Below are 25,691 nucleotides of genomic sequence, written 5' to 3'. Positions count from 1 at the left end.
CTCACGAAGTTAGTGGTCTCGACGATGTTTACGCATTGGCGATTTTCCCCACTTTGAGCCTTATTTTCGGCCAATTCCAGTGTACTGGTCGACAAAAATCATAAATATTTCGCTAGAACTCCATCTTTTCTATCGAATGAGTACAAGAAACCACCCATTTACCGATTTCAGCTATCCAATGCAGTGGTCAGTATTTAGCAATTTTGCCAATTTCACACAAATTTCAAAAGATGCCAATTTCCAAATAAATTTCCCCAAAATCAAACATTTCTGCTACTTTGAGCTCTATTTCAAGGTACTTTTCATTGTAAAACCAGTCAAAATCATCTCAATTTCTGTAATATGTCTTCCATTCTATAAAATGAGACCAGGAAAACTAGAATACAACAATAAATACCATACGAAAATACAGTGCAAAGTCGCTGTTTTAATCCAAAAACAGTTTTTTTTCTCATTACACAGTGTGCTGCAGGATTTTTTTTTATACTGCGCACACTGACCACATAGACCCATTCTTTCATATTAGGCCTACCAGCTTTCACCAGATTTGAGGGCGCTAGAATTTAGGCGTACAAATACGTCAAAAACCCTGGTGCGTAAGCCGTACTAGTACGTCTGAAACCCTGAAAGGGTTAATGAAGCTTAAATATTCGTGACTTAGTAATGTTAGTCAGAGAAGTTTGCTTGGTTGCTTAGGGCATGGTAATTGACCCATTCATTGTCTGTCCTGTAATACTACACCAAAATTCTAGCGGCTTCCAATCTTACAGGAGAAATCTGGTAGGCAGACATGTGAAAGAATGGGTCTGAGTGGCCAGTGTGCACAGTATACAAAAAATCCTGCAGCACATAGTGCTTAATGAGGAAAAAAACAACAGTGTTTTTGGTTTAAAACAGCAACTTTGTGGTGTATTTTCGTATAGTATTTACACTTGTATTCTCATTTTCTTGGTCTCGTTTGGTAGAATGGAACATATATTACAGAAATAGAGATGATTTTGAATGGTTTATGGACTAAAGGTATCTTGAAATTGAGCTCACAGTAACGGAAATATTAAATTTTTGTCAATGTTCAAGAGTAAACAAAAATCACATCACGCATCCAATACATGCCAACTGGTGGGTCTAATATGCTTTCCCAAATGCGTTGATATTATTTATACCATTTTTACAATAATGCAGTAGTATGCATAACAAGTATAATATTAGAGGTGCCTGGAAATATGACTAATGAACAGAGAAAATGTTAATTTAGTGCTAGGAATGTTTGCATTGTTAATTCTGGACCGTATTTTGAATCTGGCCTTCCTCAAAATGTGTATGAAATTGGCCACATTACCAGTTTCTGATCACTTTATTGGGTAGTTTAAATCAGTAAATGGATGTTTTTTTTTTTTTTACTCAGTCAATAGAACAAAAGGAGTTCTAGTGAAATAGCTATGAGTTTGGTTGACTGGAACAATGGAATTGGCCAAAAATAGGGCTCAAAGTGGGTGAAGTTGTCGATGCATAAATATTGCCGAGACTGCTACCTTTGCAAGAGCATAATTAAATAAGTTTTTCATCAAATTTTGTACTTTTGGTTTCATTACCATCCAGAATTTTTTATTTCTTCAATACCGAGAGCAAGTTTGTGAGCAGGGGTCTTGATAGTGAAAGAGTTAAGAGCAAATCCTTGATATAATGCTATAATAGAAGTGGGTGGGTGGCTGGTAATGACAGTTGTAGTGGATAGAGATGAGGTTTTTGTTATGATTGTACATAACATAAGAACATAAGAAAGGAGGAACACTGCAGCAGGCCTGTTGGCCCATACTAGGCAGGTCCTTTACAATTCATCCCACTAACAAACATTTGACCAACCCAATTTTCAATGCCACCCAAGAAACAAGCTCCGATGTGCAAGTCCCACTCAAATCCAACCCCTCCCACTCATGTACTTATCCAACCTAAATTTGATAAGACAACTTTGTCTATTGTTCCCAAATCAATTGATCCAGTAGACTGTATTCTGTATTTTCAAAGTTGGTTAAATTGGGGTTCATTAATTCTAATGTTTTTTGTATTACAATTAGGAATGGTAAAAAAAATAGGTTGTGTGTCTGTACAATAGAATAGATAGATGAGGGGGGGGGGAAGTAGGTGGTGTATTGAGGCATCTGTGGAAAGAAGGAAGTTGGCTGTGGAGGGAAAAAATAATGTACCCTGAATATGATGGTACCATCACTTGTATGGGTTAGTGGCATGGCCTTAAGCACTACAGTGACATCTCCTTTGTTAGAGGCAGTTGGGATGTCATGTTTTAGAGCAATGTGTGGTGTGAATATTATGTAAAGGATAAACAGAAGAATGGATGGTACTCAGACTGTTTCTAATATGTAGCAGGTGTAATTTTGTGCCCCTGAGCCAAGAAGCTTAATATTTTGTGTCCCTGAGCTTGTAAGTTTCATGGTACAGTGTTAGGTTTGCTATATATCAGGACCATGGTTTGAATCCATGTCCCTTTTTCTTTTTTTTTTTTTCCCATCAAGTCATTACAACTTATCCTAAGTGTATTATGCAGAGAATTTGGAGTGTAGAAATCAGAAGATGGTGTGGGTTTACCAGAGGTATAATTCAGAATGCTGATGCAGGGTTGTTGAGCATGCAAATTGGGTGTTCTATACACATACTTTTCCTGATCCTCTTCCTGATTCCTCTGCAGACGACATATTACATCTGTCTCCTCCTTACTCTCTGCAGCCTCGCTTGTCATACCCCCAGACCTTGGGCAAACATTTACAGAAGTGTGTGTGTCCCTTAATGTTCTCCTATGCTCTTGCAGTTAGTGGCATTGCTACTATAAATTAGTCTCTAGCTTTATAAAGAAGAGAACACACACGTTGCATTATATGAGCATGAGAACACACACATTAGATCAGCAAGTAAATGAACTTGTTGGATTCCTTACATGGCCACTGTAAATGTCAATACCTGTGTGCACAGTCTGGATACAATTACAATAGCAGACGAACGTGCTCCTGTCATTACAGTTGCTGACAAAATGTAGCATACCCTGTTGATACTCCAAAGCAAATGGTAATCATTTTAAGAACACAAGAAAAGAGGAACACTGCAGTAGGCCTGTTGGCCCATACTAGGCAGGTCCTTTACAGTCCTTCCCACTAACAAAATATTTGCCCAACCCAATTTTCAATGCTAGATGATTCTATTTACTCATTTTGCAAGTCCCACTCAAATCCAACCCCTCACTCATGTATTTATCTAACCTAAATTTGAAACTACCCAACATTTTAGCTTCAATAACCCTACTAGGCAGACTGTTCCACTCATCAACTACCCTATTTCCAAACCAATACTTTCCTATATCCTTTCAAAATCTAAATTTATCTAATTTGAATCCATTATTGCGGGTTCTTTCTTGGAGAGATATCCTCGAAACCTTATTTATATCCCCTTTATTAATACCCATCTTCCACTTGTACACTTCGATCATGTCTCATCTCATTCTTCGTCTTACAAGTGAATGTAATTTAAAGGACTTCAGTCTTTCTTCATACGGAAGATTTCTAATGCTATGAATTAATTTTGTCATTCTTCGCTGAATGTTTTCAAACGAATTTATATCCATTCTGTAATATGGAGACCAGAACTGAGCTGCATAATCTAGGTGAGGCCTTACTAATGATGCATAAAGCTATAGTATAACCTCTGGACTTCTGTTGCTTACACTTCTTGATATAAATCCCAGTAATCTGTTTGCCTTATTACGTACGCTTAGGCATGGCTGTCTTGGTTTAAGGTTGCTGCTTACCATAACCCCCAAGTCCTTCTCGCAATCTTTATGGTACTTTTCATTGTAAAACCAGTCAAAATCATCTCAATTTCTGTAATATGTCTTCCATTCTATAAAATGAGACCAGGAAAACTAGAATACAACAATAAATACCATACGAAAATACAGTGCAAAGTCGCTGTTTTAATCCAAAAACACGGTCAAAGTTTTTTTTCTCATTATGCACTGTGTGCTGCAGGATTTTTTTTATACTGCACACACTGACCACATAGACCCATTCTTTCATATGTAGGTCTACCATCTTTCTCTCACTAGATTTGAGGGCGCTAGAATTTAGGCGTACTAGTACGTCAAAAACCCTGGTGTGTAAGCCGTTCTAGTATGGCCGAAACCCTGAAAGGGTTAACAGTGTTGCAAGTAAGTTAAGCGATTAAGGGATAGAAAAACTGGATGAAAATAACTCTCCAATGTTGGTGGTGGTGGTGGTAGTATAGGGCCACTGAACATATGCTGCCCTGCTCTCTTCTACCACCCGAAACCTCTGCCAGCATCTCCTCCATCAAACTAACTAATTAAACTAACATCTCCAAAGTAAGTGTAAATATTTCTTATTTATAAATTAATTTGTAAATATTTCTTATTTTTAAATTAAAATGTACATAAATATTTCTTATTTATTAATTACATACATTGTGAATAGTGGTGGTGGCTTCTGCTTCCACCTCCACCACCATTAATATATACAGCTTCTCTCACTGACCCTTATAAACCCAACAACAACACTTCCACCACTTACTCCTCACATACATTTTGACATATTTTATTCATTCTAGAGTATATATCATGTTTCTATGTTATTAATATTATGTCATATTAGATGAATCATGATAGATAAATAAGCAGTAGAGATTATATTAGCATCATATTGAAGCATAATAAACTTGCCTCCCTCTCCCCTCCTACCTGTCTTCCATACACCAAGAGCCAATAAAGGTAAGTGTGATGTTAAATGTTCATTTATCCATTTTATTAGTGCTTTATATTTATTTGTCATTGTTTTCTGTATGTAAATCTATATTTAATCTTTAAAAAAAAAATTTTTTTTGTTAATACTTTTGGGTGTCTGAAACCGATTAATTGGATTTTCATTATTTCTTATGGGGAAAATGGATTCGCCAATCGTGAATTTCACCATATGGCAGTCTCTCTGGAACAGATTAATCATGAAACTCGGGGGTCCACTGGAACATAATGGAGGTTCTGATCAGCAAAGTCCATCCTCTAAAATAGTATTTGGAAGGGTGCTAGCAAGACGGTTTTTTTCTAAAGAAATAAATTCTAAAATCAAAGAGAAAGTGTGAATGAGGATAGACAGAACAGGAGAAATGAATGATAAAAAAGACTGTGGCAGTAATATAGGAGATGAACATATTACAGCAGGGCACAAGCAGCAACAGTTGTATATTCATGGAAAGCACTGAGCTTGAATGGGTTATTAATCACTGCAGAAGCAGTGACAGACTCAGAGAACAGACACTAGAGTATTCCACCAAAAAGGATGGGACAGACTCTCAGGATTTGGCAGGATATAAAGACAAGTAACCCACCCTGTGAGCATCATGATAGCGGGCAGGGAACTATCTTTCTCAATTGTAGTGATTGTGGAAGCTTTTCTAGCACTTGGCTAGGAATTTTGATTTGTAATAGTGTCAGGGTCTGATATTTAAAATTTTACTCCATAGGGCAAGAAAATTACTCTAAAAAAAAAACCCTATCCTTAATTTCAGGGCAATCCTCCCTCCAATGGAGACTCCACACATACATGTTCCTGTATTATAGACCAAATTTTTACTGGTGGACTTCAGTCTGATGTTGTGTGTCAGGCATGCAAGTGAGTAGAGTGGTTTGGTTTGCTAGCTGTAGGCGTTCCTCATCCCTTCAAGGAAATTGCCTTGAAGCTGCTGATTGACTTTTGATATAAGGAATTAGATCTACCTTATGCCCATGGAGCTGTGAGACTCAAGGGTTTAACACTTCCCCATGAATATAATAATAGTATAATGTTCTTGGGTTTATTGTAGTGTTAAGATACATTTTTGGTTGCTTATCTCACTAGCAAATCAACTTTGTCATTTAATTTTTGTCTTTAGTCTTCTCTGAGTAAATGTATTACAACTTTTGAGGCTTGTGTAGTATTCAGTAGCCTCAAATAAAGTAAATTTAATTTTAATTACTGCAAAAATATTATGATTATATATCTGCCAGAGTTCAGATTGTTTTATTAGGGAGTGTAGATGTCTCCGATATCAGGTATTATTGATTTTCAGTGGAGTCTCAACTACAATAGACCCATTTTGGGATATTTCGCTGGACCTGGGACCATGTCCCTATGGCACCAGCAAAGCCGATAAAACAGTTCCCACTTCTCTTGCTGACTGCTTAGATCGGTTTACTCGACCAGAGCATTTAGGTAAGTTTTTTGAACAGGATTATTGAATTATATGTTCATAACCAATTTCCTTCATATGAATTTGTATACATATACATGTACTGATAAAACTTTCTATAATTATTTTTGCTGTTTATAATTTTGTGTACAGTACTCATTATTAATGTATGCCGGCTCTCTCCTCTAAGACCACAACCACATAATAGGTTGTCCCTTGTGCTTTAGGACGTCTTTCAATCATCTAGGAAGTAATTAACACGCATGCTTCAGGTTTTTGTGGGGCAAATTTTCCCCGTGACTCACGGCTGGTATCTTCCAGCTGTGTGAATGGGTTGATATCCTTCCCATAATAGATCTCTCAATCACAGCCCGGAGGTTCTTAGTGGAGTTTGTCTGGGTAATTTCCTGGCCAGTCATCAAAGAAGGGTACCCCATAGTCAAGAAGCCACTGAACAGCATATTTCACTATGTGGCAAGGAGCACTTTCTTACATAAAAATCATTGAACTGCACTGAAAGATTTGGGCAAATGATCACAACAATTCTAGATATGTTATTTCAAATAACTTTAGTGGTGACATTTTTCTAGGCTTCCTTGGATATGCTTTTGGTGTGGGCGTGTTACCATCACTATCATCAAAGAATGGACACAACCAGATCCTCACTGAATGCTCACACACATTGATGGCTTCTACTATTTCTTCTGTTTGAAGGCCTGCTTTGTGTAATCCAGTGGTCTGTGCAATTGTCTCTTGTGTCAGTGACTTACTCCTTCCCATATTTATTTGTCAGTAGCCATAAATGCCTTACAAACTCAGCCCTCAGGACCACACAATACAGGCAGACCACAGACAGAATATCAACATCACAAGCCTAGAAGGCATATAGGATGTAGCCAGTAGCCTCAGGAAATCCAAAGACTGCCCACTACAAATTGTGACATTGGTATAATTTTTCATCTTCCCAAAAACCTAATAGGGTAAGGTATTAATTAATGATGAGCTTTGTATGTGTGTTTACCTGTATGTGATTGCAGCTATCAGATCCTAGCTCCTGGCCCCACCCATCAACTTGCTGCTTGACAGACTCATTCCCATCTAGCCTTGTGGGCCTTATCATACCTACTTTTAAAACTGTGGAATCTGCCTCCACCACTTAAGATTATTCCACTTCCCAACCACTCTGAGACCAATGAATGACTTCCTGACATCCATATGGTTCATCTGTGTCTTAAACTCCAGCTGTGTCCCTGAGTACCTGTTTCTCGCCTCTCAGGGTTTGTCCCTGTCTATCCTATCAATTCCTCTAAGTATTTTGTATATCTTCCCTGGTTATTAGATTTAATTTCATTACCCTTTTCTCATAGGTCATATCCCTTAGCTCTGGAACAAGTCTCCTTGCATACTTCTGCACTCTGTTCATTTACCTAACATTCTTTTACAGTAGCGGGTTTTATATTGTTGTGTACTCCAAGATGTGGCTGGCATTTATTATATAAATGGCTCAGAATAACTTTGAGACTTGCCAGATGATCATTGGCTGCAGTGGTTATTCAGCTGATGTGAGCCTTTGGTCATATAGTAGGCACTAAGGTTACTCCTAGGTTTTTCTCTTGAGATGTGTAACCTGTCCCTGAGTCTGTGCTCAGTATCCAGTCTTCTGGTCCCCTTTTCCCAATCTTCATAACCTTGCATTTGCAGTTTATCCAGATCATTTTGCAGCTTTTCTCTGCCTTCATCTGTTTTTATTCTCCTGTTTAGTTTACATCATCAGCACAAAGATGCACCTGACTCAGTTCCATTTAGTATGTCATTCACATGAACCAGAAACAGTATTGGTTCTAGTTCCAATGCTTGCAGAATCGCACTTGTTGTTCTTCCACCATTGTGACATCTCTTCTCAGACAATCACTTTTCTTCCTCACCCTAAGGTACTCTTTGCACCGGTGCAAGTACATTCCCTGTTATTCCTGCCTGCACTTCCAGTCTTTAGCAGGGTGCAGAATTAAATGCCTTCTTACAGTCTAAGGCAATGCAATCGATCCTTTGCTCTCTGTTGTTTCATTTCTATTACCTTGTCATAGAATTCTAACAGATTGGTAAGACAAGATTTGTCACTTCTGTACTTGTGGTGGTTATTGTTTATAAAACTACTTCTCATCAAATGCTCTGTTTCTCCTGATTTCCTTCATTACCTTCCCTGGTATGCATGTTATTGAAACAGGCCTGTAGCTCAATGCTTCCCATCTGTTTCCTTTCTTAAAGTCCCCATTATATTTGTGGAATTTCTCAAATTAAGTGATATTATGCTGTAGATTCTTGCAGTTGGCAAATGTAGCCATGCAACCCATAAAAAATATGTGAAGAAACTCCCCCTCTTTTTTCTGTTGATGTGCAAAGTTTTATTAATCACATTCTTAACCCTTTGACTGTTTTGGTCGTATATATACGTCTTACGAGTTAATGTGTTTGACGTATGTATACTCAAAAATTCTAGCGATTTCAAATCAAGCAGGAGAAAGTTGGTAGGCCTAAATGTGAGAGGATGGGTCTGTGTGGTAAGTGTTTGCAGTATAAAAAAAATCCTGCAGCATGCAGTGCATAATGAGAAAAAAACTCCAACTGTGTTTTTGGATTAAAATGCCGACTTTGAGGTGTATTTTCGTATAGTATTTATGATTGTATTCTTGTTTTCTTGGTCTCATTTGATAGAATGGAAAACATGTTATAGAAATAGAAGTGATTTGATTGATTTTACTATGAAAAGGATCTTGAAATGGAGCTCAAAGTGGCAGAAATGTTCGATTTTTGTGGATGTTCAAAGAGTAAACAAATGACGTCATTGTCCAATAAATGTCCAACTGGCCATTCTGATATGCAGTCTTCAGTGGGTTGACATTATTTATACAATTATTACAATATTGCAGTAGTCTGGATATCAGTAAATCTTCTATTTTTTGTGTGAATAAAAATTCAAAATAGAAAGCAAGAGGATTATAACAGGGGCCTGGAGACATGACTGATGAACAGAGAAAATGTTATTTTAGTGCCAGGAATGTCTGCGTTGTTCATTCTGGACCCTATTTTGAAATTGACATATTTTTTAATTTGCATGAAATTGGCCAAATTGCCAATTTCTGACCACTTTATTGGGTGGTTGAAATCAATAAATGGGCGGTTTCCTGTACTCAGTCGATAGAACGAATGGAGTTCCAGCGAAATAGCTATGAGTTTAGTCGATTGGAAAAACGAAATTGGTCCAAAGTAGGGCTTAAATTGGGCAAAATTGCCGATGCATAAATATCATGACCGCTAACTCTGCGAGAGCATAATTCCATAAGTTTTCCATCAGATTTTGTGCTTTTGGTGCCATTACCATCAGGGAAGGTTCTCTATCATTTCATAAGAAAAAATACATTTTTTTTTTTTTTTTTCAAAGATTTTGTGATACCAGAAGACACCTCAGAATATGTGGTTGCAACAGTCAAAGGGTTAAAAGGGTGTTGGTGTTGCAGTTTTTTAACTGTAGTGTAGGCATGCCTCTGTCAAGGCAGTGATGGAGTAAATGATGAAAGTGTTTCTTCTTTTTTGGGTCACCACCCTGCCTTGGTGGGAAATGGCCAAAGTGTTAATAAAAAAAAATAAGAAATTATCACTAGTGGTAGTATAAATTATTAATAGAGCAGTTTACAGCTTTTACAGCCTCCACGTGCCGCTGTCTCCACTATAACTGGAAACATCTCAAAATTTCAAGTGTTTTAAAGTTTGTATGTATGTATGTATGTGGTGTAAATATTATGCAGAAAATTCGGAGTGTGGAAATTAGGAGAAGGTGTGAAGTTAATAAAGCATTAGTCAGAGGGCAGAAGAGGGGTTGTTGAGGTGGTTTGGTCATTTAGAGAGAATGGATCAAAGTAGAATGACATGGAAAGCATATAAATCTATAGGGGAAGGAAGGAGGGGTAGGGGTCGTCCTCGAAAGGGTTGGAAAGAGGGGGTAAAGGAGGTTTTGTAGGCGAGGGGCTTGGACTTCCAGCAAGCTTGCATGAGCGTGTTAGATAGGAGTGAATGGAGACGAATGATACTTGGGACCTGACGATCTGTTGGAGTGTGAGCAGGGTAATATTTAGTGAAGGGATTCAGGGAAATCGGTTATTTTCATATAGTCGGACTTGAGTCCTGGAAATGGGGAGTACAATGTCTGCACTTCAAAGGAGGGGTTTGGGATATTGGCAGTTTGGAGGGATGTGTTGTGTATCTTTATACGTATATGCTTCTAAGCTGTTGTATTCTGAGCACCTCTGCAAAAACAGTGATTATGTGTGAGTGAGGTGAAAGTGTTGAATGAAGAAAGTATTTTCTTTTTTGGGATTTTCTTTCTTTTTTGGGATTTTCTTTCTTTTTTGGGTCACCCTGCCTCGGTGGAAGACGGCCGACTTGTTGAAAAAAAAAAAAAAGTGTGTGTGTGTGTGTGTGTGTATATATATATATATATATATATATATATATATATATATATATATATATATATATTTTTTTTTTTTTTTTTTTTTTTCAACAAGTCGGCCGTCTCCCACCGAGGCAGGGTGACCCAAAAAAGAAAGAAAATCCCCAAAAAGAAAATACTTTCATCATCATTCAACACTCACCACACTCGCACATTATCACTGTTTTTGCAGAGGTGCTCAGAATACAACAGTCTAGAAGCATACACATATAAAGATACACAAACATATCCCTCCAAACTGCCAATATCCCAAAACCCCTCCTTTAAAGTGCAGGCATTGTACTTCCCATTTCCAGGACTCAAGTCCGACTATATGAAAATAACCGGTTTCCCTGAATCCCTTCACTAAATATTACCCTGCTCACACTCCAACAGATCGTCAGGTCCCAAGTACCATTCGTCTCCATTCACTCCTATCTAACACGCTCACGCACGCTTGCTGGAAGTCCAAGCCCCTCGCCCACAAAACCTCCTTCACCCCCTCTTTCCAACCCTTTCGAGGACGACCCCTACCCCGCCTTCCTTCCCCTATAGATTTATATGCTTTCCATGTCATTCTACTTTGATCCATTCTCTCTAAATGACCAAACCACCTCAACAACCTCTCTTCTGCCCTCTGACTAATACTTTTATTAACTCCACACCTTCTCCTAATTTCCACACTCCGAATTTTCTGCATAATATTTACACCACACATTGCCCTTAAACAGGACATCTCCACTGCCTCCAACCGTCTCCTCGCTGCTGCATTTACCACCCAAGCTTCACACCCATATAAGAGTGTTGGTACTACTATACTTTCATACATTCCCTTCTTTGCCTCCATAGATAACGTTTTTTGACTCCACATATACCTCAACGCACCACTCACCTTTTTTCCCTCATCAATTCTATGATTAACCTCATCCTTCATAAATCCATCCGCCGACACGTCAACTCCCAAGTATCTGAAAACATTCACTTCTTCCATACTCCTCCTCCCCAATTTGATATCCAATTTTTCTTTATCTAAATCATTTGACACCCTCATCACCTTACTCTTTTCTATGTTCACTTTCAACTTTCTACCTTTACACACATTCCCAAACTCATCCACTAACCTTTGCAATTTTTCTTTAGAATCTCCCATAAGCACAGTATCATCAGCAAAAAGTAACTGTGTCAATTCCCATTTTGAATTTGATTCCCCATAATTTAATCCCACCCCTCTCCCAAACACCCTAGCATTTACTTCCTTAACAACCCCATCTATAAATATATTAAACAACCATGGTGACATTACACATCCCTGTCTAAGACCTACTTTTACCGGGAAATAGTCTCCCTCTCTTCTACACACCCTAACCTGAGCCTCACTATCTTCATAAAAACTCTTTACAGCATTTAATAACTTACCACCTATTCCATATACTTGCAACATCTGCCACATTGCTCCTCTATCCACTCTATCATATGCCTTTTCTAAATCCATAAATGCAATAAAAACTTCCCTATCTTTATCTAAATACTGTTCACATATATGCTTCAATGTAAACACCTGATCTACACATCCCCTACCCACTCTGAAACCTCCTTGCTCATCCGCAATCCTACATTCTGTCTTACCTCTAATTCTTTCAATTATAACCCTACCGTACACTTTTCCTGGTATACTCACTAAGCTTATTCCTCTATAATTTTTACAGTCTCTTTTGTCCCCTTTCCCTTTATATAAAGGGACTATGCATGCTCTCTGCCAATCCCTAGGTACCTTCCCCTCTTTCATACATTTATTAAACAAAAGTACCAACCACTCCAACACTATATCCCCCCCTGCTTTTAACATTTCTGTCATGATCCCATCAGTTCCAGCTGCTTTACCCCCTTTCATTTTACGTAATGCCTCACGTACCTCCCCCACACTTACATTCTGCTCTTCTTCACTCCTAAAAGATGGTATACCTCCCTGACCAGTGCATGAAATTACTGCCTCTGTTTCTTCCTTAACATTTAAAAGTTCCTCAAAATATTCTCGCCATCTACCCAATACCTCCATCTCCCCATCTACTAACACCCCTACTCTGTTTTTAACTGACAAATCCATATTTTCCCTAGGCTTTCTTAACTTGTTTAACTCACTCCAAAATTTTTTCTTATTTTCATTAAAATTTCTTGACAGTGCCTCTCCCACTCTATCATCTGCTCTCCTTTTGCACTCTCTCACCACTCTCTTTACCTTTCATACATTTATTAAACAAAAATACCAACCACTCCAACACTATGTACCCCCCTACAATAGGCCCTCATCTTACACAGACACCACATGCACCTTTTTTTGTAATTGCCAATAAAAAAAAAGAGCAGGATATTTTGTAAATTCCTATTTATTGGCTCACTGGATATGATATCCAGACTTTTGAAGTGTCCTGACAGGCCTTGTTCCCAAAACTGTTCAGATAATAGGTAGATGACTACTGTGTACAATAGTAATTATTAGATATTAGCTTTAATTTGATTGATGATGCTATCTCATTTCATATGTAAAGCATTTTATAAATTAATCATTTTTTCTGTGTATATTTGTAGGTAGCAGTGCAAAAATTAAATGTAGTGGATGTCAAAGCTACCAAGAATCAACAAAACAGCTTACTATGAAGAAACTTCCTATAGTATGTAGTTTTCATCTAAAGGTGAGTGTTTTATTGTATGTCTGGTGGATGATGAAGAGATTGATAGTGAATGTGTGTCCTTTTTTGGGTCACCCTACCTTGGTGAGAGACGGTATGTTACAGTAGATGAAGCCATTTTATTTACTTCTTAGAGGCAGTGGGTCGCTATATCTTACATTGAGATGAACCCCACCTTCTCCTTTATACAAAGGAACTATGCACGCTCTCTGCCAATCCCTTGGTACCTTCCCCCCTTTCATACATTTGTTGACCAAAAGTACCAACCACTCCAAAAAATTTTCCCATGGTTTTAGCATTTCTGTCTATATCCTATTAATCCCGTCTGTTTTACCCCCTTTTATTTTACCTACTGCCTCACCCACCTCACCCCCACACATCTGGCTCTTCCTCACTCCTAAAAAAGATGTTATACCCTGCCATCCCTTCCTAATGCCTATGATCAGTCTTCCTCTCTCCATCAACATTTAACAGCTCAAAAAAAATTTCTTCCATTTTCCTAATTGTCTTCATCAGATTAATAAATATGTAGATAGATTCAGAAATTTTTTGGTTTCCTCTTTTTTCAATATGTAAGCCTCATTGGAGTACCTGTAATTAGTAATGAGTAATGACATTGACATCTCAGAGAAATTAAGTTTATTTAATATTTTTCCTACCTGGGTTATTTAACACTTATTTAACAATAAGCATTTCCTTGTATATTAAACATTAACATAATTTTAAAAATAAAATATTGAAAAGGCCAAACATTTTGGTATCCCATCCCTAACTCAAGCCTTGTATACCCCTTTCCCCTTACTCCAACCATTCCTAGAATTACTCCTTCCTCTTCTGCCTTCAACCCCAGATTTATGTAACCTCTTTACCATTCTATCCCTCTCCATCCTCTTTAAATGCCCAAACCACCTCAACAGCTCCTCAGTCCTTTGAATTATATAATTGGTAACCCCATTCTGTCTTCTAATTTTTATGCTCCGAATTCTCTGCATAATATGTATTCACTCCATTCATTGCTCTCAGAAATGACATCTCCACTTTGCTGCAGTGTAAAAGTTTTGGTACCACTATACTTTGGTATATTTTAAATTTTTAACTCCATGGCTAAACTTTTCCTTAGATTTAGCCACAACACACCATACTACTTTCTTTTTGCCATTGTATGGTTCACCTCATCTTTTATAGACCGATCTTCTGTTTTTTTTTTTTTTTAACAAGTCGGCCGTCTCCCACCGAGGCAGGGTGATGTCTACTTCAAAATATCTAAGTACATCCACTTCCTCTACACTCCTTCCCTCCAATCTGATATTTAGTTTTTTTATTGCAAAGACTTTCTTCTTATATTTACCATTTTGTTATGTTCACTTTTAATTTCCATCTTTTTATGCAACCTTCCAAATTTGTCCACCAACATTTACAACTTATCTCCAAACTGTCCCAAAATAATGTTATTTGTCAATTTTGGTGATGTGGAGTGCTAGTAAATGGGGTATTTATGTACATTCAGTATTCACATAAGTACACTTTATGCAACTTGTTTGGCTTTTCTTTGAAAGTATGTCTAATTAGTGAAAACTTCCATTTTTTCAGAGATTTGAACATAGCAACAGATTACACAAGAAAATATCCACCTTCATCTCCTTTCCTGAACATTTGGACATGACTCCATTTATGTCTAACAGAAGAAACAATAATAACAACCATAATGGTGTCACAACTCATCCAACTGATATTAATAATAGGTAAGCACATACTTCCAGCAAGCGTGCGTGAGCGTGTTAGATAGGAGTGAATGGAGACGAATGGTACTTGGGACCTGACGATCTGTTGGAGTGTGAGCAGGGTAATATTTAGTGAAGGGAGTGAGTTAAACAAGTTAAGAAAGCCTAGGGAAAATATGGATTTGTCAGTTAAAAACAGAGTAGGGGAGTTAGTAGATGGGGAGATGGAGGTATTGGGTAGATGGCGAGAATATTTTGAGGAACTTTTAAATGTTAAGGAAGAAACAGAGGCAGTAATTTCATGCACTGGTCAGGGAGGTATACCATCTTTTAGGAGTGAAGAAGAGCAGAATGTAAGTGTGGGGGAGGTACGTGAGGCATTACGTAAAATGAAAGGGGGTAAAGCAGCTGGAACTGATGGGATCATGACAGAAATGTTAAAAGCAGGGGGGGATATAGTGTTGGAGTGGTTGGTACTTTTGTTTAATAAATGTATGAAAGAGGGGAAGGTACCTAGGGATTGGCAGAGAGCATGTATAGTCCCTTTATATAAAGGGAAAGGGGACAAAAGAGACTGTAAAAATTATAGAGGAATAAGCTTACTGAGTATACCAGGAAAAGTGTACGGTAGGGTTATAATTGAAAGAATTAGAGGTAAGACAGAATGTAGGATTGCGGATGAGCAAGGAGGTTTTAGAGTGGGAATGTGTAGATCAGGTGTTTACATTGAAGCATATATGTACTTGGGACCTGACGATCTGTTGGAGTGTGAGCAGGGTAATATTTAGTGAAGGGATTCAGGGAAACCGGTTATTTTCATATAGCCGGACTTGAGTCCTGGAAATGGGAGGTACAGTGCCTGCACTTTAAAGGAGGGGTTTGGGATATTGGCAGTTTGGAGGGATGGATATGTTGTGTATCTTTATACGTATATGCTTCTAAACTGTTGTATTCTGATCACCTCTGCAAAAACAGTGATAATGTGTGAGTGTGGTGAAAGTGTTGAATGATGATGAAAGTATTTTCTTTTGGGGGATTTTCTTTTTTGGGTCACCCTGCCTCGGTGGGAGACGTCCGACTTGTTTAAAAAAAAAAAAAAAAAGCACATACTTAGTACTAATGTATATGCAGTATTAATGTAATGATTACAGTATTAGTGTAATAATTACAGTATTAATGTAAGTAGCACGTGAGGGTGAGAGGTCGTCCAAAGGGTACGACTGATGCCGAGATTCATAAGGTTCATTGAGTATTTTTCAAGATTATTAGAATTACAGTTATAAGTTAAAAGACACAAGTTGCAGAACAAATGTATGTTAGTACAATGTTTTGCTCTTTTGTAGTGTTTAATCAAAAGTAAAGTGACATCACATGAAATAATTTATTGCAGCTTGCCTCGATTGTAAGGACAAAGGCGATATCCCATTTTGTTGGAAGGTTACAATTGTTGCCTTTTTTTTTTTTTTTTTTTTTTTAACTTGCATAATGTACTGGGTCAACTAATTTGGAAATGAACAAATTTTGTTGGTACACACTTGTCTGATATTGTTATGATCACTGCAAAGCAATCTAGCCTCTATCCCTATTGCTAGTCACTTGCTTGTTCCCCAGTTAGTCCATTAACTGGTTCAAGGAGGTTGGTGCCGTAGTGCTATGGCTTTGGACTTTGGGTTGGTGTCATAGAACTACATGATGAGCTTGGCTCATTCAGAATGTTAGCAGTAAAAAAAAAATTTCATAGACATGAGAGAATGGGTCTATGTGGTTAAGTATGCGCCACATAAAAAAACCCTGCCCCACGCTTTGCATAATGTGGTTTAACCCTTACACTGTCCAAACGTAGATCTATGTTTTTTCAACATTTGAAAGTATGTAAAAAAAGTAATCTTTTTTTTGTTTTACATTTGAAAACATAAAAAAAAACTTTGATCTGCTTTTTTTTATTTGAAAATAGTATGTAAAAAAAAAACGTAGATCTGCTTTTGGAGCACTACGCATGTGAACGTAGATCTGCTTGGAAAGTTTAAGGGTTAAATTGGCAATTTTGCAATTTATTTTTGTATGGTTTTTATGGTTGTATTGTTGGTTTCTTGGTTTCATTGATAGAATGGAAGATACATTACAGAAATAGATGATTTTGATTGGTTTCAGGACTGAAAGTAGATTGAAATTGAGTTCAAAGTAACTGAAATGTTAAATTTTTGCCAATATTACAGAGAACAAAAATTGTCACTCATCCAATGTGTGTCCAACTAGTCGGTCTAATATGCGTTCAGGAGTGTGCTGACATTATTACAATAATTATTACAATAATTCATTAGTCTGCATAACGGTAAATCTTCTATTTTTTGTGTGAATAAAAATTCAAAATGGAAAGAAGGCAAGGTATAGGAGAGGTCTGGGGAAGTAACTAATGAACAGAGGAAATGTTTTTTAGTGCCAGTTATGTCTACATTGTTTATTCTGGACCTTATTTATAAATTGGCAAGTTTTTAATTTTGCGTGAAATTGGCCAAATTACCGATTTCTGATCACTTTATTGGGTAGTTGAAATAGGTAAATGGCCATTTTTTTTGTACTCAGTAGACAGGAAGTAATACTAGTGAAATAGCTAGGAGTTTGGTCAGCTGGGACAATGGAATTTACTTACAGTAGGACTTGAAGTGGGCGAAATCGGTGGTGTGTAAATATCGTTGAAACCGCTAACTTTGTGAAAGTGTAATTCTGTAAGTTTTCCATCAATTTTCATGCTTTTGGTTTCATTACTTTCAGGAAAACGATTCTCTTATTTCATAAGACTTTTTTTTTTTTTTTTTTTTTTTATAATTTCCTTGACCATGAGAGCAATTCTTAGATCCAGGAATTCGACCCTGAAAGGGTTAAATCATGGCTCTACTGTACTAAATTTTTTTTAAATTGTTAGTTGGAAATTTATTGCTGAAAGACCCTTATTATTGTAGTATGAAAAGTACTGTACATGATTGTAGCTTTCAGATACATTCCCCTTGATAATTTTTTCTTATTTTTATTTTATTTTCAGATATTCTCTGTTTGCGGTAGTAAATCACGTAGGCAACTTAGATGCTGGTCACTATACAGCATATGTGCGTCAGCACCGTGACCAGTGGTACAAATGTGATGATCACATGATAACTCGAGCAACCATCCAGGATGTGCTTCAGAGTGAAGGGTCAGTACTATGTATGCTGTTTCCAGTGCAACTGTGTTTTGTGTAGTTCAGTGAAATGTAATTAGTGTATCAGGCACACTTGAGCCTTTAAGTTTGGAAGGCTTCCTTTTCCTTACTTGTGGGTTTCATTTATTCCAAGTTTTTAATGATGGACATCCCATGAATAATATCAATTAGTGTTTTTCTGGCTCAGTTGGTTTTGTTGTCAAACCTTGTTATGTTTTCTGAACATGGAATTTTGTGGTGCATAATTGTTTTTCAACAAAATTTGAATCCCTTTCCACCCCAAGGTGTCAAGAGTGACAATCCAATGGGTGCTGCTTGGCCAATAATGCTTTTAGTCATTTTCAGATGAGTAGTTTATTATATCATGATTAATAAGATGATTAAAAGTGTATGTAAATCTGGGGTGGGAGGAAGGAGTGCTAGAGGCCATTCAAGGAAGATTGAAGGGAGCGGGTAATGGGTGCAATGTTGAATGACCCAAGTGTGTTGGGCATTTGTTAATCAAGAGTTCTATATCGAAAAATAATTTAATCACCTTGTCACTGTTTTCAACATTTATGCACAGCTTGATAGCTGGTTTGGTTCTTGAGACCAAAAGTTTGATCTCCCTACGCCAGAAGAATGTGTGGTTTTTGAACAATGGCAGTGGAACCATCTTTGGAACTAATTATGGTGGAAAGGTAGCTGGTAAGAATAGTCATTTCCATCCCCTTTCCCTTATCTCGCAATTTTTTTTTTTTCTTGCCTAAGTGCAGGGGCCTCTGGGAGTGGTGCAACTCACCCCACAGGGTATTTGGCTGAATAATAACTCACAAAAGCTATCAACATAAATGGTGGGGTATTTTCCCTTTTCGTCTAAATTTGCCAATATTGACAGCAGACAACACAATAAATTATGAATAGGGATTGAGGAATGTGAAAGACTGAAAAGTTTTAATTGTCTTATGATTATGATTTATGTAGTATGAGAGTGAATTGATCATGACAGTAGCAAGTTCGTAATGATTGTGCAAATGTAATAATGCTAGAAATGGAATATATTTGTAAATACAGTAAAACTCCCTCCCTCTAATACTTTTTCATCATAACTTGGCAGGTGCCATCTGATCTCATAAGTGTAGAACAAGCATGTGAATGATAATTTGGCTAACTAATCAAATGTTTTTTAATTGCTGAGAAGTATTCATTCACAACTGCACTGATCTCTTTTTCTCTCTTTCAGATACCTCCTTTTTTATCACAAACAAATTCTAGAGTATGATTGAGTAAGTTGTATGTCAAAACCACTGGATATGAAAAACTTCAACCTCTGTAATCTCAGCTGACTTCTGAAAGTCTTCATTGCCATCCTGCTAACTTGGAGTGGAATGCAGGGAATGCATTTCATTATCCTGGCAACCATGAACAGATCCCGGCCAGTCTGCAAGTTGTGAATACAAATCTAAGATTGTCATATATGGAATGTCGCCCCATAGGAAAAAGAAATGCAGTAGGGCTGTACATTGAAGGCATCATAGATCCTGAAGAGGAAATTACTGCACTGAGGACTGAGCTGAATAGGTGATGGAGATTTCAGAACGCACTTTGTATTTGCCTCTTTCCCAGTTTGTACTTTACTTGCAGAGAGAGAGACCAAAGGCTCTAGCTTTTGAAGATAATCAGGGTGACAGAGTGTTTACTTTTTACTTTGTAACTGAGGAATTTTCACCGGTGTGGTGATGATTTCTTTCTTGATTTACGTCTTCCATGACTTAACAGAAGGTGTAGGGGTGTAAATTGGATCTAGTCCTTGGTATATAAATATTCCATTATGGTTCTGGAATGTAAATGCAAAAGGTTATCAGGTATTTCATGCTTTGTCAGGTGATAGTAATAACTTATTTTCATCACATTGAAAGTAAGGGTTAGAATGGTGTTGACAGTAGGTAAGATGATCTCTCTAGGATTATCCACTGTTGCTTAAGTTATGTACCATCAGTACATATCTCATTTGCAGTAGTGTTGGTATGTTGATCTATATATCAGTTTTAGGCATAACAGTTCAATAATGCTGTTTAGCTTGGTTGGGTAACTTAGTGGGATAAGGACACTTAGCATCCCATTTGGGTTAAAGGATCAGGAGCTATTGAAAAGTTATTCTTGGTGTGGTGAAAAAGTGTTATTAGTTTGACTGCTAAATTTACTATTTTCATGAAGACACTTCATAAATTCAAACTTTAATAATAAAAAAAAAAATCTGCTGACATTTGTTTGTATAAACCATTGAATAACTTTTGGTTTTGCCTCTGATGGTAAAAGTTTCATTGCACACATCAAACAGTATTATGGGCATTTTGTGTGTACAGTTTATTTGTCATGTCCATGTCAAAAGTATACATGTTCTTAATAATTGTGTTGAAAGACTACTTTAAACTACAGGTATTAAATGCCAAAGTATGAGAATTTGAGGCCATATCACACTGCTGTATTTTTTTCCAATCTTATGTACAACTTAAAATGTCATACAAAGGAATATCTTTAATAATATTAAGGATAATAACTAATATATGTAGCATGTTTAAATATGATCAGTATAGTTCAATTTAGTTGCACATAAGGTTAATAGTAAATATGGCCTTGCAATATGACCCTTAGAATGTCTTGTCACAGCAAGGTGCTCTAGCAGTGGCCTCCATGGTTGCATGTAAAGCGTTCAAAGGCATTAACATTGTCCCACCCCCTTGAGGCCATAAGTGAAGTACTGTTTGCAGTTGTAAGAGATCATTCATGCGTAAATGTCGGAAATAATAATTTCTGTTACCAGTGATTTGGAAGTCTGACACAGTTATGTAATGTTGCAAATATTGCGGTGAAGTAACTATGCAGGTACATTAAAGTCGGTCAATTGTATTTAGTTATATTTTGCCGATGATGAACCCTGCAATGTATCTAAGGGAACCTGCCGGCATCATTGCGTGCAATCCTCTAGAATTGTAAGTAGGCTTTTGTACTCTTTTTTGTAACTGCCTATGGTTAGATAATTATTTTTTTCTAATTGAAACATTTTTGCACAGAACAGATTTCAGACTGTTAGGTGCTTTGTCACACAATTATGTCTTAAGTGTGTCAATCAAATACAGTAAGTCATGGTAATTGTATTATGCCTGGAGTGTATGGATGTAGTTATTCACTTGAAAGTATGGTAATTCATCTAAATATCATCCCCATTCTTAACCTCATCATCAATACATTTTAAGAATATTGACTAGAATGATGTGTGTGAATGAAATTAAAACCACTGTATGGAAGGAGATGCAATAAGGGATTTATTACATTATAAATTTAAAGGTTAGTGGAATCCCATATTTGGCAAGTGACAAATCAGTAGGGCTTGGGTTTAAATAATTTAGATTATGACCCCTATTCATAATCTTTGTATAAAAGCTCATTATCTGTTTCTTATAAACATGCATGAGTTGAATACACTTTGTAATTTTTCTAAAAAAATTTAAATTTTTTATGCAACTTCTGTTAAGTAACTAATAAAAAAAATCAAATTCTTGCTGCATTTCACTGTGCAGTTATCAAGTAATAGTAATCATGAAGATAAAAATTCTGTAGTTCAAGGAACATGTCTTTATTGTAAATTTTATATGTATGGAGTTAAAGTTGGCAACACCTTATTATGCAATCTCACACTGTAGAATGCAGTCTTTTCCCAGGAAATATATTTTGCATTGGTCCTTGGCACATAATTCAATAACTGTTTTTAGCGAGTAGAATTCAGACAACTCAATTCAGATAATGAGAATGTACATTTCAAGAGCTGCAGATTACGATAATTTCCTGTTGATCTTTAATATTGGTAATATTCTTAATGTTTCATAAGACTTCAGTTTTGAAATGTTGATGTATGCAACAATTAATTTTGTGCTAGTTCAGCTGTGATGAAAGCATGTTGCAGTGAAGCAATTTGGGTATGTATTTGATACTGTAAATTGTTCAACTCTTTTAGTTTTAGTTAATGTCTATTAGAGGATTTTAAAACTCCCAGACTATTCAGACTCAAATAACTATTTTTAAAATGTATAAAACATTGTAACTTAGAAGTCTTTGATATTTATAGTCCATTTTCCATTTAAATTTACTCTTTGGTTAAAGATATAGATTTTTGGAATATCTTGCATAAATTGAATTAATTTGTTTTTCATTTAACATGGATGTAAATGCCAGAACAAAATGACTAGTGTAAAATGTGCAGTATTTATGTTTATACTGGACAGAGGAAATGAAGTATTGTTATTAATAGTGATTATAGTAATTAATAGTAAACTTAATATTGAATCATTAGATATTAAAGTTCAGCAGTATTTCTTACATGTTTTAAGAATATTAGATTTTTGGCTTCTGCTACAAGTGCATTTTGTTCATGCATTTCTTCAGAAGTATAATTGTGCCAGCTTGCTAAAATAAGCCCGAAGAAAATGACCCTTAGCAGGATTTACATATCATTTTAATAAATAACGAAGTCATATTGTGCACTGCATGCCAGTATTCTTTACCAGGAGATAGGGAGGGGGCCGAGTATGGATAATTAATTTTTGTCAAGTTGTGACTGTGGATGAATCTTGATTATATGCTTGTGTGCAATAAATGGTAATGTATAAAAGTATTCTATTCTAGACACAGATTCTCTAAAGATTCATATTGCTCTTTTCCACCCTCTTAAACAGAATTATGGATATTTCTGCATTTTCGACACCATTTTGCCAAGCATAACTGGATTTATTGCGAGTGATTTTGACCCACTTCAAATCCAGAGTAATGGGGAAACTTAGTGTGTGAATCTTTGTGAATCCGTGCTGATTCAGTTGAGTGAGAAGAACGAGTGCAGCCTTAACTTGTACCACCACCACGTGACCAGCCACTATCTGTGATAAATGCCAGGGCACACTGCCTGGTCCTCATGTCATGGCTCAGTCTCATTAAAATTAAGTCCGTCTACTTTAGTTTTATTAACTCTTCCACAATATTGTTGGCCTTTAATATCACTCTTTCAATTGAATATATAAAAAAAATCTCAGATTTTAAGAATGTAAGTACAATTATTTGTTTTTGCATTTAAATGACAATACTCATATGAAGCAAAATAGTATGTTTTGGTGTTTCTCTTGGGGAGAAAATACTAAGCATCCCTTTTTATTGTCTTCTGGTACAAAAGTATTCATAATTAATATACAAGTGAGCAATACAGTATAAGTATTATACAGTGGACCCCCGGTTAACGATATTTTTTTCACTCCAGAAGTATGTTCAGGTGCCAGTACTGACCGAATTTGTTCCCATAAGGAATATTGTGAAGTAGATTAGTCCATTTCAGACCCCCAAACATACACGTACAAACGCACTAACATAAATACACTTACATAATTGGTCACATTCGGAGGTGATCGTTATACGGGGGTCCACTGTATTGTCATCGGTCATCTATACCATCATCAGAGACTGGTTTAGGGATATGTTGTGTATCTTTATATGTATATGCTTCTAAACTGTTGTGTTCTGAGCACCTCTGCAAAAACAGTGATTATGTGTGAGTGAGGTGAAAGTGTTGAATGATGATGAAAGTATTTTCTTTTTGGGGATTTTCGTTTTTTTGGGTCACCCTGCCTCAGTGGTAGACGGCCGACTTGTTAAAAAAAAAAAAAATCCTAGGTGTGGAAATTTGTTAAGTGTTTTGACATTTGCTTTCAACAACAGATAATTTTAGGTGAAAAATTAATTTGATTGGAAAAGGTTGAGTTTTAACCTGAATTTGGAGATGCTGCTGGTCTCCAAGGGAACAATTGTTGGACAGTCCTGCCAAACTATTCACAATGTTAATCTTTATACTTACTTGCAAAAGCAAGGAAGTACGTTGCTGCCGCAGAATATTTGTAAGTGCTATTGTGTAGGATTGGTGGATGCTTTGGCTTCTGATGAGGGCCAGTAAAGCAAAATTTCCATGCAGGTCATCCTTGGGACTGTCACATGTTAGATGGTTGGGGGGTCTGATCTTTGGAATGTTAGAAAAGGAACATTGGGCTGACTAATTAAGGGGCTCAGGTGAAAAATCTGTGGATGTAAGAGCTTCTCCCAGTCCTAATTCCTCAGCCCTCTGGTGTCCCTGAACTTAATGGAAGTACAGTGACGCTATTATTATTTTTTTTTTTTTTTTTTTTTTTTTTTTTTAAATAATAGTGTCACTGTCCTTCCATTAAGTTCAGGGACACCAGAGGGCTGAGGAATTAGGACTGGGAGAAGCTCTTACATCCACAGATTTTTCACCTGAGCCCCTTAATTAGTCAGCCCAATGTTCCTTTTCTAGCATTCCAAAGATAAAAAAGAAGTGCTAAACCACAAGGGGAAGTACAGTGACATATTCCTGTTGTACTGTTTTTTGAGATATTGCCACCCTGGTTAATGTGTCTTCTGGTCCTCATTCCCAGATGTTTCTTCTCATTTACCTGAAAATGTCCTGCTGTTCTACAGTACCATTAGTCTAGCTTCAGCATAGACATTATTTTTTTCTGTTCCTGTCTTAGAATAATAGTACTGCTCTTGTGTATTTTCCATGCATGGATTTATAGATTATACTTCTAGTTTCCCCTTGATGCCAGTGAAGGGATCTTGATCCAAAAATTGGAGACTCCTTTGGATTGCATCCGATTACCTGTCATTCTCCAAGTGCTCTATGACCCTTGTGAGGTTAGTGCTACCCTTAGAATGTAATATACTGTTTTCCTCATGGAAACCTTGCCTACACTAGGGCTGTGGTCAGTTGGCTTCTCAAGGATGGTGTCTTTATATTGGTGATGGGATCTTGATCCAAGACTTCTCAAGGGAGGTTTCTTGACATGTAAGGGATTCTTGATCCCAAAGAATTAGACCTGACATCCCCTTTCTTGGATTGATGTTATTGCCTCACTTTGTCATATGGCATTATGGGTTTAGTACTCCTACCATGAATGTAACTAATAATTTTGTGGGGTTCCCTCTGAGTGCTCCTTCCTAGTGATGAACTAATATTGATCTGAAGATCGATATTTCGTTACCTAATTGTTTTTGGGAGATTCTGACGAGAAGTTGCAGAGGTTGGTGGACGAGTTTGGTAGGGTATGTAAAAGAAGAAAATTAAAAGTGAATATAAAAAAGAGTAATCTTTCCTATATTCACTTTTAATTTTCTTCTTTTACATACCCTACCAAACTCGTCCACCAACCTCTGCAACTTCTCGTCAGAATCTCCCAAAAGCACAAGTGTCATCAGCAAAGAGCAACTGTGACAACTCCTACTTTGTGTTAGATTCTTTATCTTTTAACACCACACCTCTTGCCAAC

At 36.8% G+C, this 25,691-nt stretch overlaps 1 protein-coding gene across 4 annotated transcripts in view; it reads left to right on the top strand.

Annotated features, from left to right (window-relative positions):
- Window positions 1-23,314, top strand: part of not (ubiquitin carboxyl-terminal hydrolase nonstop) — a 48,890-nt gene extending 25,576 nt beyond the window's left edge. For all 4 annotated transcript variants that reach the window (XM_070091189.1, XM_070091184.1, XM_070091195.1 and 1 more), the window contains 6 exons: window positions 5,584-5,687; window positions 6,124-6,266; window positions 13,316-13,419; window positions 15,007-15,158; window positions 18,178-18,327; window positions 19,556-23,314. In XM_070091189.1, coding sequence (XP_069947290.1) covers window positions 5,584-5,687; window positions 6,124-6,266; window positions 13,316-13,419; window positions 15,007-15,158; window positions 18,178-18,327; window positions 19,556-19,598 — 696 coding nt within the window. In that variant the 3' untranslated portion in view covers window positions 19,599-23,314. The remainder of the gene's footprint in view (window positions 1-5,583; window positions 5,688-6,123; window positions 6,267-13,315; window positions 13,420-15,006; window positions 15,159-18,177; window positions 18,328-19,555) is intronic.
- The last annotated feature ends 2,377 nt before the right edge of the window (window positions 23,315-25,691 follow it).

The sequence above is a fragment of the Cherax quadricarinatus genome, chromosome 3, assembly GCF_038502225.1.
Source record: "Cherax quadricarinatus isolate ZL_2023a chromosome 3, ASM3850222v1, whole genome shotgun sequence".
NCBI classification, from domain to species: domain Eukaryota; kingdom Metazoa; phylum Arthropoda; class Malacostraca; order Decapoda; family Parastacidae; genus Cherax; species Cherax quadricarinatus.
Note: the sequence above shows the minus strand (reverse complement) of the source record. Positions and strands in the feature narration are given on the sequence as shown.